Source organism: Leptidea sinapis, chromosome 46 (genome assembly GCF_905404315.1).
Source record: "Leptidea sinapis chromosome 46, ilLepSina1.1, whole genome shotgun sequence".
NCBI classification, from domain to species: domain Eukaryota; kingdom Metazoa; phylum Arthropoda; class Insecta; order Lepidoptera; family Pieridae; genus Leptidea; species Leptidea sinapis.
Window position 1 is genome coordinate 2,165,703 of NC_066310.1, and position 16,121 is coordinate 2,181,823.

The 16,121-nt window shown below is 34.3% G+C and overlaps 1 protein-coding gene across 1 annotated transcript; it reads right to left on the reverse strand.

Annotated features, from left to right (window-relative positions):
• Positions 1 to 2,987: 2,987 nt before the first annotated feature.
• On the reverse strand, positions 2,988 to 15,814 carry LOC126977922 (translation elongation factor 2). Its single transcript, XM_050826612.1, has 15 exons — positions 15,660 to 15,814; positions 15,129 to 15,343; positions 14,518 to 14,711; positions 14,155 to 14,352; positions 13,274 to 13,409; positions 11,978 to 12,200; positions 10,643 to 10,789; positions 8,484 to 8,645; positions 7,642 to 7,806; positions 7,374 to 7,565; positions 7,009 to 7,188; positions 5,882 to 6,171; positions 5,697 to 5,799; positions 3,991 to 4,248; positions 2,988 to 3,290 (listed from the first exon to the last, which is right to left on the reverse strand). The coding sequence occupies exons 1-15, from the start codon at positions 15,660 to 15,662 to the stop codon at positions 3,222 to 3,224; spliced, it is 2,535 nt and encodes an 844-aa protein (XP_050682569.1). The 5' UTR covers positions 15,663 to 15,814; the 3' UTR covers positions 2,988 to 3,221.
• Between the last annotated feature and the right edge of the window lie 307 nt (positions 15,815 to 16,121).

Sequence of the window (16,121 nt, forward strand, 5' to 3'; positions counted from 1 at the left end):
AATAAATGGCCTCGTAAATACCGTAAGAGTTATGGGAATTCAACATAAACATGTTGTATATTCAAGCAGAGTTGATTTTTAGGCATTATTACTTAAACATTCTAGGGTCAGGCATTGATAAACTACAAACTACTTACAAATTGTGAAAAATTGTTTAAAAAACATTTTCATCAAGGATTGGGTTTTATATCTATGAGTAAGTGTAGAGTGAAAGTAGGTATTATTATATTTTACACAATACCTTCAGAAATGTGATACACCTTCAGCTGTTCATCTTCCAAGCACCATCTGCAAAACCAATACTACATTATAACATGTCCATGACAACTTACTACAAGGCGATGCATGTAGAACATCAGTCCTGTTGAGCTTAAGTAACTGTCACGGATACATACAGCTTAGTTTTAACATCACATACAAGCCCCTACATACCGCAGATAGATATGTACACACAAAGTACATAACAACCCAAAACTATATCTACTTTTTATAAAACCTAGTAATGCATTGTATAAAGGCTCCAAATACAGCAAACTCATTTTTTTTAACTAATTAAATCTCATGATAACACTGAAAAAACAATAATGAATTATTATCATAACTGTACCAACACAATATTATATTCAATCCCACAACACAAACGCGTAGCTCCCCGAAGTGCATTAGCAAAACAATTTTAAAAACGTTTGCTGCTTGCCAAAAAAGGGCAAGAACTGTGTATTTAATTTCAACTGTTTGTAAACATTTTAGAATAAGTGACAGATAGATAATTATGATGAATAAATAAATATCTTTAAATTTTATGCAAACATTTATTTTCTTTTGTGAGAAATCTTTACCCTCATAAGGGCCCCCAAGCAAATTCTTATATTGGGCCCCGCTAAGTCACTCCCACAACACTAGAGGAATCACAGGAGTGTTTCACTATGAAGGTACCCATGCCATATAGATAAACAATTCAAGAGAATTCCTTGAAAACCGCACTGTAGAGGAACACCAGAGGGTAGGGAAAATTTCCATTGTGGCATATATAACATTACAAAAAATAATGACAACTTTAGCAGTATTGTCTAGAAGCCAGCCATAATATCACAAAATGCAATGACTATTTATTTTTGCCCAAATTCTATTTAAATCTCCCGATAATACACAGAATACCCATATCATACTATACTATGCATATTTACCTTGTCTTAAGTGAACTTTGTAACTATACTCCAATACCGCAACTGAAAAAAACAGTATAGATATAAAATATGCTGCTATCTTCCTTATTAAATAAAACAAACATGTAGAAACATCAGTCCTGTTGAGCTTATAGTAACTGTCACGGATACATACAGCTATGGTCTATCATCACATAGAAGCACCCCACATATAATGCAGACAAATCCCCAACAAAAAACACTTTGCAGTAATACAAACCATAGCAAAGAAAAACAATTCACATTGATGAAAAGTTGTACATTTAAACTACCACTAGGGAAAAGTTGAATTTTAACGAGAAGTGACACTCTTTTATATCTACTACAGCAGCTTCAACATTTAAAATATCATGGAAAATACATATTATATCCATTTGAAACTCTCGGAATAAAATACTCATATCATCTCAAATGAAATAAGTGAATAAGAACAATGTTCATGAAATTACATTAATATTAGAGGAAATAAAAAAAGACAAATTAAATCAATAAACTGTTTTAGTAACAGTTTTATATTCGTTAACGAATTAACTGTTTTTCTTCAACGAAAAAACCTGTTGAACAAAATAAGCTAATAAATTCAATCAACGTCTTCGCCCGTAACTCGCAATAAATGAAGAAATTGAATGCCTCACTAAAACAGCTTAATTCAAAACAGTTGACGAATTTGCGAACGAAAACATTGACTTGATATTATATTGACGAAATGAAATACTAAATTATTAATAAATGCATTAACCGATTTTTCAAAACCCGTTGACGATTTAAGTTTTTTCAACTTGTTAACCATTGACAAAAAACAGTTAAATTAAATTAATATAAAAACCTTAAATGACACACACATGTAAGGTTCTTCAGAGCATCAAACTAAAATATTTGCACTGAATTATCGTCATCTCGAATTTTAAATCAATTCAGGAAAAAATCTAGTTTGTCTTATTTTTACATTATCCGTTATTTAAATAGTGAATAAACAAAGTTTAAGCTAAGCTACTCTTAACACAAATTTATAGATATGATTTTCTTTATAATGTCTCTTTCTGCACATCTTCATTTATAATGTCTCAAATATATCCAAATATGCCTCATTCTATTGCACAAAAGTAATTCTGTTCATTCTTCTCAAAAGCTCTACTTTTTTCGGATATATGATAAAATCAGTAATTTAAAAGAAATATTTATAATGAAGATTCAAAAGTGCTCATATTTACCTTTTTATTGTAGATTTTCGACGAAGTTTGTCGCAAATAAATGTACTATTTTCATATCAGTGATGATTTTAAATTTGCATCAATTCAGAGTTCTCATGAAAACAGGTTATCATCTGCATGTACTAAAACAAAAATGTGATCCATTGTAATGCAAGAACAACAGCCAAGTGTCTTATAATTTTTTTGTGAGTAATTATAATAAGTCAGATTGAATAATATTGTGTTCCTCAAAGTCATCAGAACAGGTCTGTGGTTTAATCATCATAAAAAGGGTTCAAATATATTATGAACAAAATAAAGTTATGTTTTGATTGTGGCTACTATAAATAATAGAATAAAATCCCAAAAAAAATGGTTGTGATGTAAAAATATACATACCATGATGAAGTCAAAGACAAAATGCGAAGAACTGTCATTCCTTCAAAATTTGAACACAAATTCAACATTCGGGATCTGAAAAATGGAAAAATTTGTAAGAAAATAATTCTACTGTAAATAATAGAATGTCTCAAAAGTTTACTAACCTGTTAAGCTGTTACCATAAACTTGCCCTCAAAATAAAACAACAATGTGTAATAGAAAAATTATAATTTAAAATTAATTACAGTACAATAAGATGACATGAGTTCCCTGTACGTAAAATACAGCACATTGAATATTGTCTATATTATACCTCTGTATCACAATAAGTGGTATGTTAACAAGATGGTGGGTTGTGAAGCCGGCGATGATGCGGTTGTTCAAACAAAATGTATGCGTGAAGCGCTCGTATATATTATATATATTACAATATTTCCTACGACATTTACAATTTGTCCAAATATTGAGTAAGATCCGGCAGACCCTCCTTCAAACCTTTCCTTTTCCTTGTGTCCTGTGAACAAACAACTCGAGTTACATAAACCAATGGGTAATTACACAAAAGTTGAAAACAAAATTTTATGAACAATGCGGGACTCGAACCCATGACCTCTCGCGTTCCGTGCGAGTGCTCTTCCAACTGAGCTAACCGTTCGAGTGGCGTATCGTCATTATCTTGTATATTTTGTTCAACTCTGAGGTTGTGGCCTAGAACTTTAAAATCATAAATTGTTTAAATGGTAATTAACAGTTTAATGTTTTATATTATGTAAATAATATAAATGTATCGTGTTAACCGTAGCATGCAGTACTAGGACATAAGGATAGCGGTCCTGTGCAGCGTTTAGATCAACTCGAGTCAGTCTACTTCCGTCGTGGCCGCAGCCTTCATCGCGAGCGAGCGCGTCTCAGTCGAGATGTGCACGCTCGCTAAGGCGCGGCACGGTTGACAGAAGACATTTTTTAACAGATATGCTATCTAACCTTGATCCACTTACCGTTAGTATCTAAGATTTCAATTGTTTGTTTAACAACAATAATCCCAAGCAAAGTACAAGATAAAATTGTAACACTGAGAGCTTTAGGCGGTTTGAAATTTAATGCGTGTTTGGGAATAAATTGCTCCAATTCATAATAATTTTTAACTTGAGGGAAAAAATTTTTGGTTTTGCATCTCCTGTGAACAAGAGTAATAGACAAAATGGCAAACTAACCTGAACAACAACATAGGGCTTGGTGCCTGGCTCGCTCGGGTCTCCGGGCAGGATCTGCCAATGGTCGAACACACACTGCGGGAAGGCCTGTCCGCCGGTGTTGGAACGCAGGTCGGCGGTGAACCCGAAGCTCTCGTTTACGGGCAGGTAAGCCTTCACCACGAACATAGGTGTTCCGGCTACCTGACTCTCCTCAAACACGTGCCCACGACGTCTGTTCAGTACGCCGTAGATACCTCCCACTGCCACCTCAGGGCACTGAAAATCATTCACATATTAAGCTTAATGCCCACAATACTGTTACGATAATGTTTAGAGCTGTATAATATAAGCACGCTTGTTGTAATCGATGACTCTATAATTATGGACATAATATACATCATAGGCAACCAACAAAGACTTATTCTAGCCTGTAAAATAAAATTGTATTTATGTTGTGTTTCTTTGCAGTTCTTTTCCCAGTAGACTTTTTACCATGGACTGCAATAGGTTAACTCATAAGTTTCGATTTTTTTTGTTATTATTGACATACCAAGTGGCACCATGTGTTCTACGGGTAAAATAAATATATTTGAATCTTCATATACTAGTTGCTGCCCGCGACGTCACTTGGACCCTATACTGCTGTCTTCGCGTTGTGTTAATATTAACATTCATGTTGTTATTTAAATATTAATATTCATACAAAATTATATTTTTAATATACATATTTTGCTCAGACGTACATATACATGCAAATAAATGGACAAGAATTATTTGAATTACATTTTTGGATTTAGTGTTGTTTGTATAACACACAGCAAAGTATTATTTAAAGTATTCAATGTACAATATTTACTTTGTTACGATTTTATTAAAATATACATGACAATCATATCTCTCTCATTATAAAGGCAGTGTTGGCAAGAAACATTTTCGTTCAACCATTCATAGTCTTTAAAAAAAAATTTTATAATAATAAAAATAATAATTTACTTCAGAAAAAAATCCATAATAATTGTTAGTAAAATGTCATAAATTATTTTAGTATAACTATAATTAAACAGGCACATGATGCCACATAAATGCCTTTATAATTGGCATATCATAATGACTAGCAATGGTTTGCAGAATGATGTTAGGGCTACCCTTTGTAAATCCGACTACAACGAAAGTCTCTTCATTTTTGTCCAATGACATTAAGGTGGATTTCTATTGGTAACAGAATTTTCAAAATCGGTTCAGTAGACACAGAACTGACACTCAATCAGGTAGATTTTTACGTTGTACAGCCTACAACCTAAAAAACTATACTCCATTTTAATATTATAATTGTATATAGATGTATAATTACAAACAATCTGTGAAAAACAGTACATACAAAGATAAAGAAAAGTTTATATAAACTGGATTTCGCCAATTTGTAAGGTGTTAGTTAAATTTGATTGGTTTGTTAGTTCCCCTATTCAGGCAAGGAGTATGTTTGGGTTCAATGCCAAAACAAAGAACTGTTGATCTACCACGCATCGGAAAGGCACACGTACTTGGTGAGGTTCGCATGCTCAGGATAACACGTGGATAAAATATATTAAAATTAATATTGCGAGTGTGTCTGTGATTACACTTTTATAATTTTCCTAGGGATGTTAAAATAAAATGCTGTTGGGTCTAATGTTAAGTTGAGGGTTGATGAGTGTATTATTTATTATCACTATGTGACAGCATACCTGAATCTCGCACAGATAGACAGGCTCCATGAGACGTGGTGCCGCGGTTAGCAGACAGGCGTACAGAACACGTCTGGTGGTGGGAATGATCTGACCGCCACCTCTGTCGACATCAAAAATAACGCAAGTTAAAAATCTTCTGATAACACAGATTTACTTATTTTTTCATTACTGCAGTATATTACCTGTGGATAGCGTCTGTGTGCAGTGTCACATCATAGATGTTGAATCGGACACCTCTCAAGTTCTCCTCAGCCATCACACCTTCCTTGGCAGCCCATTGGAAACCAGCTACCACGGAATCCTTGATCTCATTAAGGTATTGCACTCCCTTGGTGCAGTCAACCAATAGGTTGGGGCCGGTTCCCTCAGGACCGAAGCACCAGATCTTACGGGCCTCAGTCAGGTCGTACTCATATTTGTCGCTCAGGTAACGAGCGCGCGTCTTGAAGTCGTCACGTGGGTTCACTTTACCCTGTTAACAACAGTACTTTGTTTTTTACAAGTGTTTCTTCAATGTAGTAATAAGTTTTATTAAAAAGTTATATTTTACTATAAATGATTTTTTACCAGTGGGAGGCTCCTTTGCACAGGATGCGGGCTAGATTATGGATACTAAAACGGCGCCTATTTCTACCGTGAAGCAGTTATGTGTACGCATTAGTGTTTCAGTGCGCCGTAGCTACTGAAATTACTGGCCAAATAATACTAAGCATAAGACATATGAATGTCTCAAGGCGACAAGCGTAATTGTAGTGCCACTCAGAATTTTTGGGTTTTTCAAGAATCCTAAGTGGCACTGCATTGTAATGGGTGGGGCGTATCAATTATACCAGGGGTGTGCATTGGTTTTCTACAAAGTAAAGCACTGTGGATCTAACTAGTCATAGTTGAGCTTTGGAATAAGCAAAGATTGCTTACTAGTATCCAGCGAAAGGAAAAATTTACGAGTGGGTGTTCCATAGAAGTTTGGTAATAAAGTAACAGAACCAAATTAAACTAAATCGACGTAGGTGGGCACTGCCTATATGATATGCACACCCCTGAATTATACCATCAGCTAAACGTCCTGCACATTTCATACCTTATTTTCATAAAAATAGAGTCAATAGACAAATTTGATAAGTAAGTTCACTTGACACACCACTATTTAGTACCACTTCTGATGAATACTTTGATTAGGTTGTTTTCTTAGGTTTGAAGTTAGAACTTCACACAAACACAGGTGGAAAAAGGTGCTCTATTTTTAGAAGTGTCCCATGATAATAATTTGCCTTATTATTCAATAATATATGCTAATTTATCTACATACATCATCAATGTCCTCTGGCAAGCCATCGGGCATGGGTGTGGCCTTCATAAACAGTCTGTTGTGCTTGTTGGGAGACTTGGACAGACACATCTGGTTGGACTCCTCGCTCACAGTCTCACGGTATGACACCACAGGGTCGGATTTCTTAATTGGAATGCATGCGTGGTCTTCTTCTAAGTCCTAAAACACACAATCAATACATTTTTATTCCAGGACTCAATTGAAAATGAAGCAACAAAAATGTCATTGCAAAAAATTTTACCTTTTATAATTATTAAAATGTCCACATAATTTTCAAGCTAATGTCAAAGTCAAAAAGAATAGATGTCTACTTAAAAGTCTATAAGTATTGCAATATACAATACCTTCAGACAGATCTCAAGATGCAACTCGCCAGCACCAGCAACAATGTGTTCACCTGACTCCTCATTGATGCACTGCACCATGGGATCAGACTTTGCCAGCCGCTTAAGACCTTCCACCAGCTTGGGCAAATCAGCTGGGTTCTTGGGTTCAACAGCTACACGCACCACAGGGGACACACTGAACTTCATAACCTAAGAAAATTATTTAATAAAAATTAATATTTTTCAATGAATGCACACCTATTCAAGAAATATTTGATAATTTTACCTTCATGTTGTGAGCATTCTTGTATGTAGTAATGGTACCAGTTTTAACAAGGAACTGATCAACACCGACCAAACCACAGATGTTTCCAGAAGGCACATCTTCAATGGCCTCCACATAACGACCCATCATAAGAATAGTACGCTGGATGGTCTTCTCATATAAATCCTGTGAAAAGCTGAATAATTAAAATTTCTATTTATATTTTGTATGCAATAAGATTAAGTTGTAAATATCATTAAGTACTTATATTCATTAATAATTTAAGTATTTCTATTTGTGTATGTCCTTTATAGTCTTACAAGCATGTATATTATTTGTTTCAGGTATTATAAGAAAATTAAACTTTATGTAATCTTAACACCAATTATTACCGTTAAACTTAGAAGACTTGGTAGTCTACTCTTACGTGATTCTGGCAAATCTGTGGTGGGTCTTCCACAGAAGCCACAGTAGGAAGAATAGAATTATACATAATATAATAATGTATCATGTTAACCGTAGCATGCAGTACTAGGACATAAGGATAGCGGTCCTGTGCAGCGTTTAGATTAACTTGAACTTGCTCTGCTTCCATCATGGCCGCAGCCTTCATTACGAAGATGCACGTCTCAAATGAGCCGTACATGCTCACTAAGGCGCGGCACGGTTAACAGAAGGGATAATCCAGTAACATCAAACATACTTTTAATAATTTAATTGTTTTACTTTGTCTCTTTAATTCCAATGTTTATTAAAATCACTGAATAATAATATTGTCAACCATAAGGGTTGCCTTACACCTTAAATACATTGAAATAGTTACAAGAAACAAAGTCTTTTTAGATATTGACTACGACTGTTACCTCTTTCTTGCCTGGCTGGAAGTTAGGTCCCATGATGCGAGCCTTTTGTCCAGTGATAACCTTGCCGGAGAACACACGACCGAACGCGTAAAACCGTCCCTTGTCAGACGTTGGCACCATCTTACTGATGTACATCATGAGTGGAGCCTCAGGGTCACAGGTCTGTATACAATATAACATTGAATTCATTAAAATTTCTTCAAAATTCTTATATTCGTTGCCTGCTTGTTATAATTTTTTTTTTGTATTTGAAAATTGAAAGAACTTTGGGACAATTTTACTATCATTAAATTGCGGAAAGACACATGTCAGTCATGAATGTGTCATGAAGGAGGATTATTTTTTTTATGAAAATAAGAGACGAGACGAGCAGGACGTTCAGCGGATGGTAATTGATACGCCCTGCCCATTACAATGCAGTGCCGCTCAGGATTCTTGAAAAACCCCAAAAATTCTGAACGGCACTACAACTGCGCTCGTCACCTTGAGACATAAGATGTTAAGTCTCATTTACCCAGTAATTTCACTAGCTACGGCGCCCTTCGGACCGAAACACAGTAATGCTATGACATTACTGCTTCACGGCAGAAATAGACGCCGTTATGGTACCCATAATCTAGCCTGCATACTATACTGTACAGAGGAGCCTCCCACTGGTAAAATAATGAAACATGGAATATGGATGGCTTTTGACATTTGGCCAGAAAACAACCAGTGATCAGCTGTTATAGGGTGTTGATTTTTCACTATAATACATAATGGACAAAAAATAAATAATGATCAAGGTGTAGCTCACACCTAGTAGTACAAGGTAATGAACAAGTCTATATTTATATCAATCATTTATGGGGTCACAAGCTATATCAACATGTAACCAATTCCGGATTGAATTTACTTTAAGTCCACTTTGACACCCAGATGTTTATTGTTAATCAACTGGCAACACTTGGGACTGGCATAGTACTTAATTCGTTTGTTAAATGTACTACTTAATATTATTTACTAACATTGAAATCCAAAAATAGGGTTGGATTTAGAATTTTATTTTAATTGGAAAACTTACACCTTAATACAGTAATAGATTGGAAAATATTTAAGAAGGCCATTTACAAATTTTCGCAGATATTTACTAGCTAATTACAAAATAAATGATTAATAGATTAATATATACAAATCGAAGATGAAAATATCTAATCTAAAGAGAAGGTAAGATTCGTGAAAAATTTAATACATAAACAGACGTACATACACACGTGTTCAATAAAGACTGACATTTGTTGAATACTATTTTGCTTACTCTTCAGTCTACACTATATTATACTTAATTATAAAAAATATATATAAATTCTAATTTAACTTAATATGTTCTATGAATTTTGGCGTTATTGTCGTTATTACTAGAAATTTTTTTTGCTGAGCTGGTGTTTTCATTTCGTTACTGTTGTATTAAATAAATCTATATCTATACTACAGTCTCTGATAATATTGTCATTATAATACCTGTATGGTTTGGTGCAGGAGTTGAGAAGTAAATGATGTTAAAGCTGATAGAACTCTACTGGGTGGGTTTGATCTAGATCTACAATAATTATAACTCAACCATTTATAAGTTTGAGCTCTTGAGGACTTGAGTCACAACCCAACTCTGAACAGGTTAGGTGGAACAATCCCCTTCATGGTTTTTGAAACACACTTCTACTTGGCTTTTGAAGACACTTTAATCTGTTTTAAGGTTAGGTTACAATTTTTTTTTTCTCAAAGGTATGGTAACCATTTCATGGGAGTAGTGCCAGGGAAGAGAGGACATTTCCCTCCCTCCCTTCACATCCCCTGCTCCTACCAAATTATACTACGATTTTACCGTACTTTTTAGCTAATTTGTGGACAAAACAAACCTTTGTCTTACAATGTAATGTAAACAGATTTCCAGGATTAATTTAAAAAAAAATTAATCAAAAATTAACATCAAATCTTGGACACTATTCATTCTTCTAAATATGTGATGTATGCAAATATTATAAATATACTAGAAAAAATTTATTCAACAATATTAAAAAAAAAACATTGGTCCTATCCGAAGAATTATTATTTAGCTCTTCTGAAACATCAAGTCTAACTTGTAATAATAATAAGTTTTTATTTAAATTAGTCTACTGTACCTTGATACCAAGGGCAGCTTCATCATCATGAGGTCCCTCATACAGCATCTCCATACGATATTTCTGAGCAACCACAGGGGATGGCAGGTGGATTGCTATCATCTGCAGCAGAGCTTCACCAGCTGGCAGCCATGAGCGCATCACAACCTGGATACAAATGCTATGGCTTTTAACATTCCTGAAATACTATTAATGTTAAAACCTGTCACACTAGCAAGATCTAAATTTTTTATGGATTTGGGAAGTGTAATGGAAAAGTCGGTTCTGACAGTCTATTTACACTTTACATAAACTAACATAAACTACATTTTATCCGGAAAATTTGCAATTAAAGATTTATAGTATGAAATATGATGTGACAAAAAGAAGTCACTAAAAACAGTATCTTTATATATCCAATTTTAATATCACTCAAAAGTACAATTATGGTTAAAAAAAAGCATGTATCAATCATTTATGGGGTCACAAACTATAGCAGCTGGTAACCAATTCCGGAATGAAATTTCTGTAAGTCCACTTTGACACCCAGATGTTTATTTCAATCAACTGGCAACACTTGGGACTGAGGGTTGGTAAGGTTTCTATTTCAAATATGTTATATATCGGCTTAAATACTACAACACGAATTGAAAACGTGCACGTGCAGCCTCATAACTACGGCCGCATTTCAAAACACGTGGATTAGCTATAAATACAGCCGCACGGTCGACACTTGAGTCAGCCAATAGCAAATAGCCAGGTTTTCCCAGTTACCTGGATCCCCCCCCCCCCCCCAAACCTAATGTATTAGTTTTTTAAGCATAATAAAGTTTTATACCTCAATACGTAGATAAGGTTGTAGAAATAAGTTTTCTGATACCTACATATATAAGGCTTAATTGTAAATTTCTTTAATAAGTAGATTTAAGTAATTTTGTATATATACTTTTAGATCAAATACAGAAATTTGGTATTTAGATTTTTTTTTTTTCACTCGAGTCAGTCGTGCTCGGGCTGTCGTACGGTACGGGCCTCTCTGGGACATCGTAACGCGCTGCCCGTTGAATAAACGAAAGTAATAAAATCTTCAGCAAGATAGCAATTGTGATGTCAACAGTAATGACGTTACACCTTTTTAAAACAATACAGAGGTTCTTTTCTCGTCATATATTATAATAAAATACTATATTATGCCCATCTATCAACTCTATATTTATACCTTATGTCCAATAAACAGGTTTAAAATATTTTCTTTCATCATAGTAACAAATACTATGCATGTATCAAGTCTTACAGTGTAGAAAAGTAAAAAAGGAGTTAAAATTTATGGATCATAATGAATGATAAAAGAAATACCTTGAGTAAAGCCTTTCCATCCTTGTCAGCATCTTCATGCTTGATGGTGACACCAATCTTCTTGAGGAGAGATTCTGTCTCCTCCTTTTTGAAGTTCATGATAACATCGAACACCTTGTAGATGGGGTCAAGGACATACATGCAGAAGGAACGCTTGTTGTCATTGTCCTTCTGTTTCGCCCACTTCTTTGTTTGGGGGTTAAAGAAGTTCTCACCCCACAGTCTATAATAATATTGGGTAGTAAGAAAATTGTCTTACAGCCGTTCCCTATTTACTATCTACAGATAGAGATAAATTACTACCTTCTACTGTTAGTAACTAGCTGTCAATAATCTGAAGCTGTCCCAATATACCCGATAAGTCATTCTTATCACCTTTTAATGGGACACATGAATTGAAATTTCCATACAAACTTCTATCACTGGTAAGCTATACATCGTCCCATTGACAGACAGTGTGTACGGATAAGGTGAGTTAATCGATAAGTTTATTGGGACAGAAAAGTCAACGAAAGTTACGATTTTTATCTCAAGTAAGAGACAACTGAATATTGGGAACAGCTGTTATTGATATGACATATTATATAGGTACACACATAAAGAAGGTGTGCATCTATCACAGGGGTTACAACTTGTCTTATCAAAATAGGGTTCAATAACAATAGATTCACTTTCCTTTTCTATCTCTGGTAGAAAATTTCTTCTCTCTTGCACACTGTTTGTCTATATACTAGTATAATGTAACTCTCAGGTCCTCAAATGTAATTTTCAAGAATAAGAACCACTAAACGTTTCATACATGCTTTATTTTTGGTAAAAAAAAAATGTCTCTTAGTATTTGTTGTGAAATATTCACATAGAACATCCCACCAATCAGCAACTAGACATCAATATCCCGTCCTTGTCTGCCGCTGGTGTATAGTATTGAAAACTTTAACCAGTATCAATGGAACGGGCTCTTTACAAAATATAAGACAATTGGTTTTTAACTTGTCTATTTTTTAACCTTTATTAATCTGCATCCAGGAGGTTATGATACTAATGGCATTTTCGGAACTATATAATATGTATTATTTAGGATGAATACACCATTAAACAATGTGATGTGTATCTGCACTGGTTGGTGTGCACCATTCAAATATTGTATTCGTTCTCCTTACTTCAGTATTACTGATGCCATCAAAGGTTATTTACTTGTATTTAAAAAATATACAAATTAGAAAGTCATCAAAAATAACATGTGTGTCATTAATTATCAATTCCTATAAACATTTAAATATTTTAATAATAGATTACCTATTCATGAGCTTCACAAGGTCAATCTTGAACTTGTCAGCATACATTTCAGAGAACTGCTTGAGGGTAAAAGCCCACCCGTGGAGCCCAGAGCCGAAACCCACAGAACCTTTGCTGGGGTCCACACGAACCTCACCTGTTTAATTTTAACATTACAATGTATTACTCTTTGTAGACACAAATAAACACAAGTAAATAATAATCTGAAGGCAAAATACACAATATTTTAATACAACTTCTAAAAAAGTGCTCAGATCCCAAGTTTAGAATGAGAGACATTTAAAACTAGAAAATGTCACTTTATATTTACCAAGTTTCATATTCTGACATCAGATGATTAATGTACTCTTATAAATTAAGGCCAATGGAAGGTTTTATTCTTCCCTATATCTATAAACCAAGCCAATCCAGGTGGTCAAAGTAATTGAGTCATATTGTTAATTTGTCCATTTACAACAATGTAAGCTATGATAACTTAAACAGGTAACCTTAGTGTCATCAATATTAAAGTGAAGGTCAGATCAATGACCTATGCTGATATGAGAGGTTGTCATTTGAATAATGTTAAAATCATACATTAGTGTATTTTTCATACTCTTTCTTATTCTGTGGCAAAGAGAAATGACATGAAAATTTGTAACTGAAGGTTACATCATAATTTATCTATAATATGATATGAGCATTAACAAAATATTCATGTAATCTCAGGGTAATACAAAGTAAGCATAGATAAATATAAATCTAGATAATGTTAATATGAAAATTAACAATCAGTTATTTACACCTTCAGGTATAAGATTTTTTTATTACATTTATTGAATGGACTACCCAGTACTCAGCTTTTAAGAATAAAAGAATGGATTATGCTGTATAGAACTTACCCATAGGACCACCATCGTCATTGTAAGTGGCAATAATAACGTTGACATTCTCAACAATACGTTGGAACGTTTGGTAAAGCTCTTCAGCCTCTAACTGCAGCTCCAGCAGAGCACGGTCCATCTTGTTCATGAACAGAATAGGCTTGATGCGCTCAGCAATAGCCTGACGCAGTACAGTTTCAGTCTGTACACACACACCTAGACAAAAATGATATTATTAGCAAATAAATATCACTTCAATATGATGCATTTTGCAAATATCACTGTAAACTATATTCTTGTATTTTTCACATATATTAAATCTTCATTTGAATCATTACTATGAAACTAAAATTCTCTTTTGGAAATTTAAAATACACTTACCGGAAACACAGTCCACAACAACCAGGGCACCATCAGTGACACGGAGAGCTGCTGTTACCTCAGAGGAGAAGTCAACGTGCCCAGGTGAGTCAATCAAGTTGATCAAGAAACCTTTCTCACTCTTCTCACGCTGGTCAGGGTTGGTGATGAATACCAAGTCTTTCTCTTCAAGTTCGAAGTACATAGAAATAGCCCTGAAAGCAAGCTTGCCAATTATCTTGAGTTTGAACAAAACTTTGAAATGAAAAAATATAAATATCAATCAGATGGCCGTTCTAAGAAATCTTCAATAAAATTTCAGATTTTAAATGGTAAGAACATTCATCACATAGAAAACTATATTTGTCTGCTGATACTAAACAGACTTTATACAATATTGTAAAAACATTTGTAGATTCATATCATTGTGAAATTTAATTCCAGCCCAGATTTAATGTAAGTAAAATCATATGGTAAAATATTAAAGTATCTGGGATAAATATTTCAAATAAAATATGGTGCAATCTCAACTGCATACAGTTGTGCAACAAAAACACCATGTGTATTCTAACCTATCCTACCCTTATGGAAGAAAGGTATATGATAAATTCTTTTTTATACTTTATACTCACGTGGACTTGATGGTAATACATCTGTCTTGCTCATCTTTCCTTGTATCAGTGAAACGGGTCTCTCCAGCTCTTGCGCCGGCGATAATACCGGCTTTTGAGACCAACGAGTCAGTGAGAGTAGACTTTCCGTGGTCTACGTGAGCAATGACGGACATGTTGCGGATATTCCGCTTTTTGTCCATCATCCCACGAATTTCGTCCACCGTGAAATTCACCTGCAGAAATAAAAAAAGCACATAACATCTTGAACTTTTTGGCACCCATATTGTACGTTCACTTGCAATGTTTATTGAAAATTGATCTCGTAGGGTTATTAATTATTCTTTTAAGCAGACATAAACCATGGTGATTTAATTATCCACAACACTATCACTGGGACACTGAAGACGTCATCTATGCACAAAGATGTCTTGTATAAAATTTTATATTTTAGATGGATTAACAAGTTCTACACGGAAATATACATATAGGGAGCTAGCACAGGTATTAAGCACCACTTTAATGATCGCATTTACTTATTTCTATACTCACCATATTGGATGGTTTATGATTTCTCTCTCAATAAAATTATACTACCATACGCCAACAATGGCGTACGCGTGAAAAAGGACCCTTTTCAGCTTGTGCTGGACTTCGTCGACAAACGTCAACGCCAAGTGCCAACTGTCGACAAACCACAGATCATAATTTTTTTAAATAACATAGAATTCTTGCCAGGATTAAAATATTCATGCTTGGAAATTGTTTGGTAATCAAAAAATTCCAAAAAAAAACGTAAAAACTGTTTACAACATAATATTTTATCGAAAAAATAGGCACATTAAAGTTGGTCTGAGATTTGTTTTTGGAATTCAACTTTGTCGTAACTCGTACCTACAAATATTTTTCAACTCTTAAAATATTTTTTACAGCTATCGCTAGATGGCAGCATGTGAATGGGTTTTTAATTTGTTTTTGTTTTTAACCTATTTGTTAGTAACCAAAGAATGTATA

What these genes read in the sequence shown, in the direction of transcription:
- LOC126977922 (XM_050826612.1), bottom strand. An exon ending in TCCAGCCAGGCAAGAAAGAG is followed by an intron (nt 7,807 to 8,483) that starts GTAACAGTCGTA and finishes AGCTTTTCACAG; the next exon opens with GATTTATATGAGAAGACCAT. An exon ending in TGCCAGAGGACATTGATGAT is followed by an intron (nt 6,172 to 7,008) that starts GTATGTAGATAA and finishes TGTTGTTAACAG; the next exon opens with GGTAAAGTGAACCCACGTGA.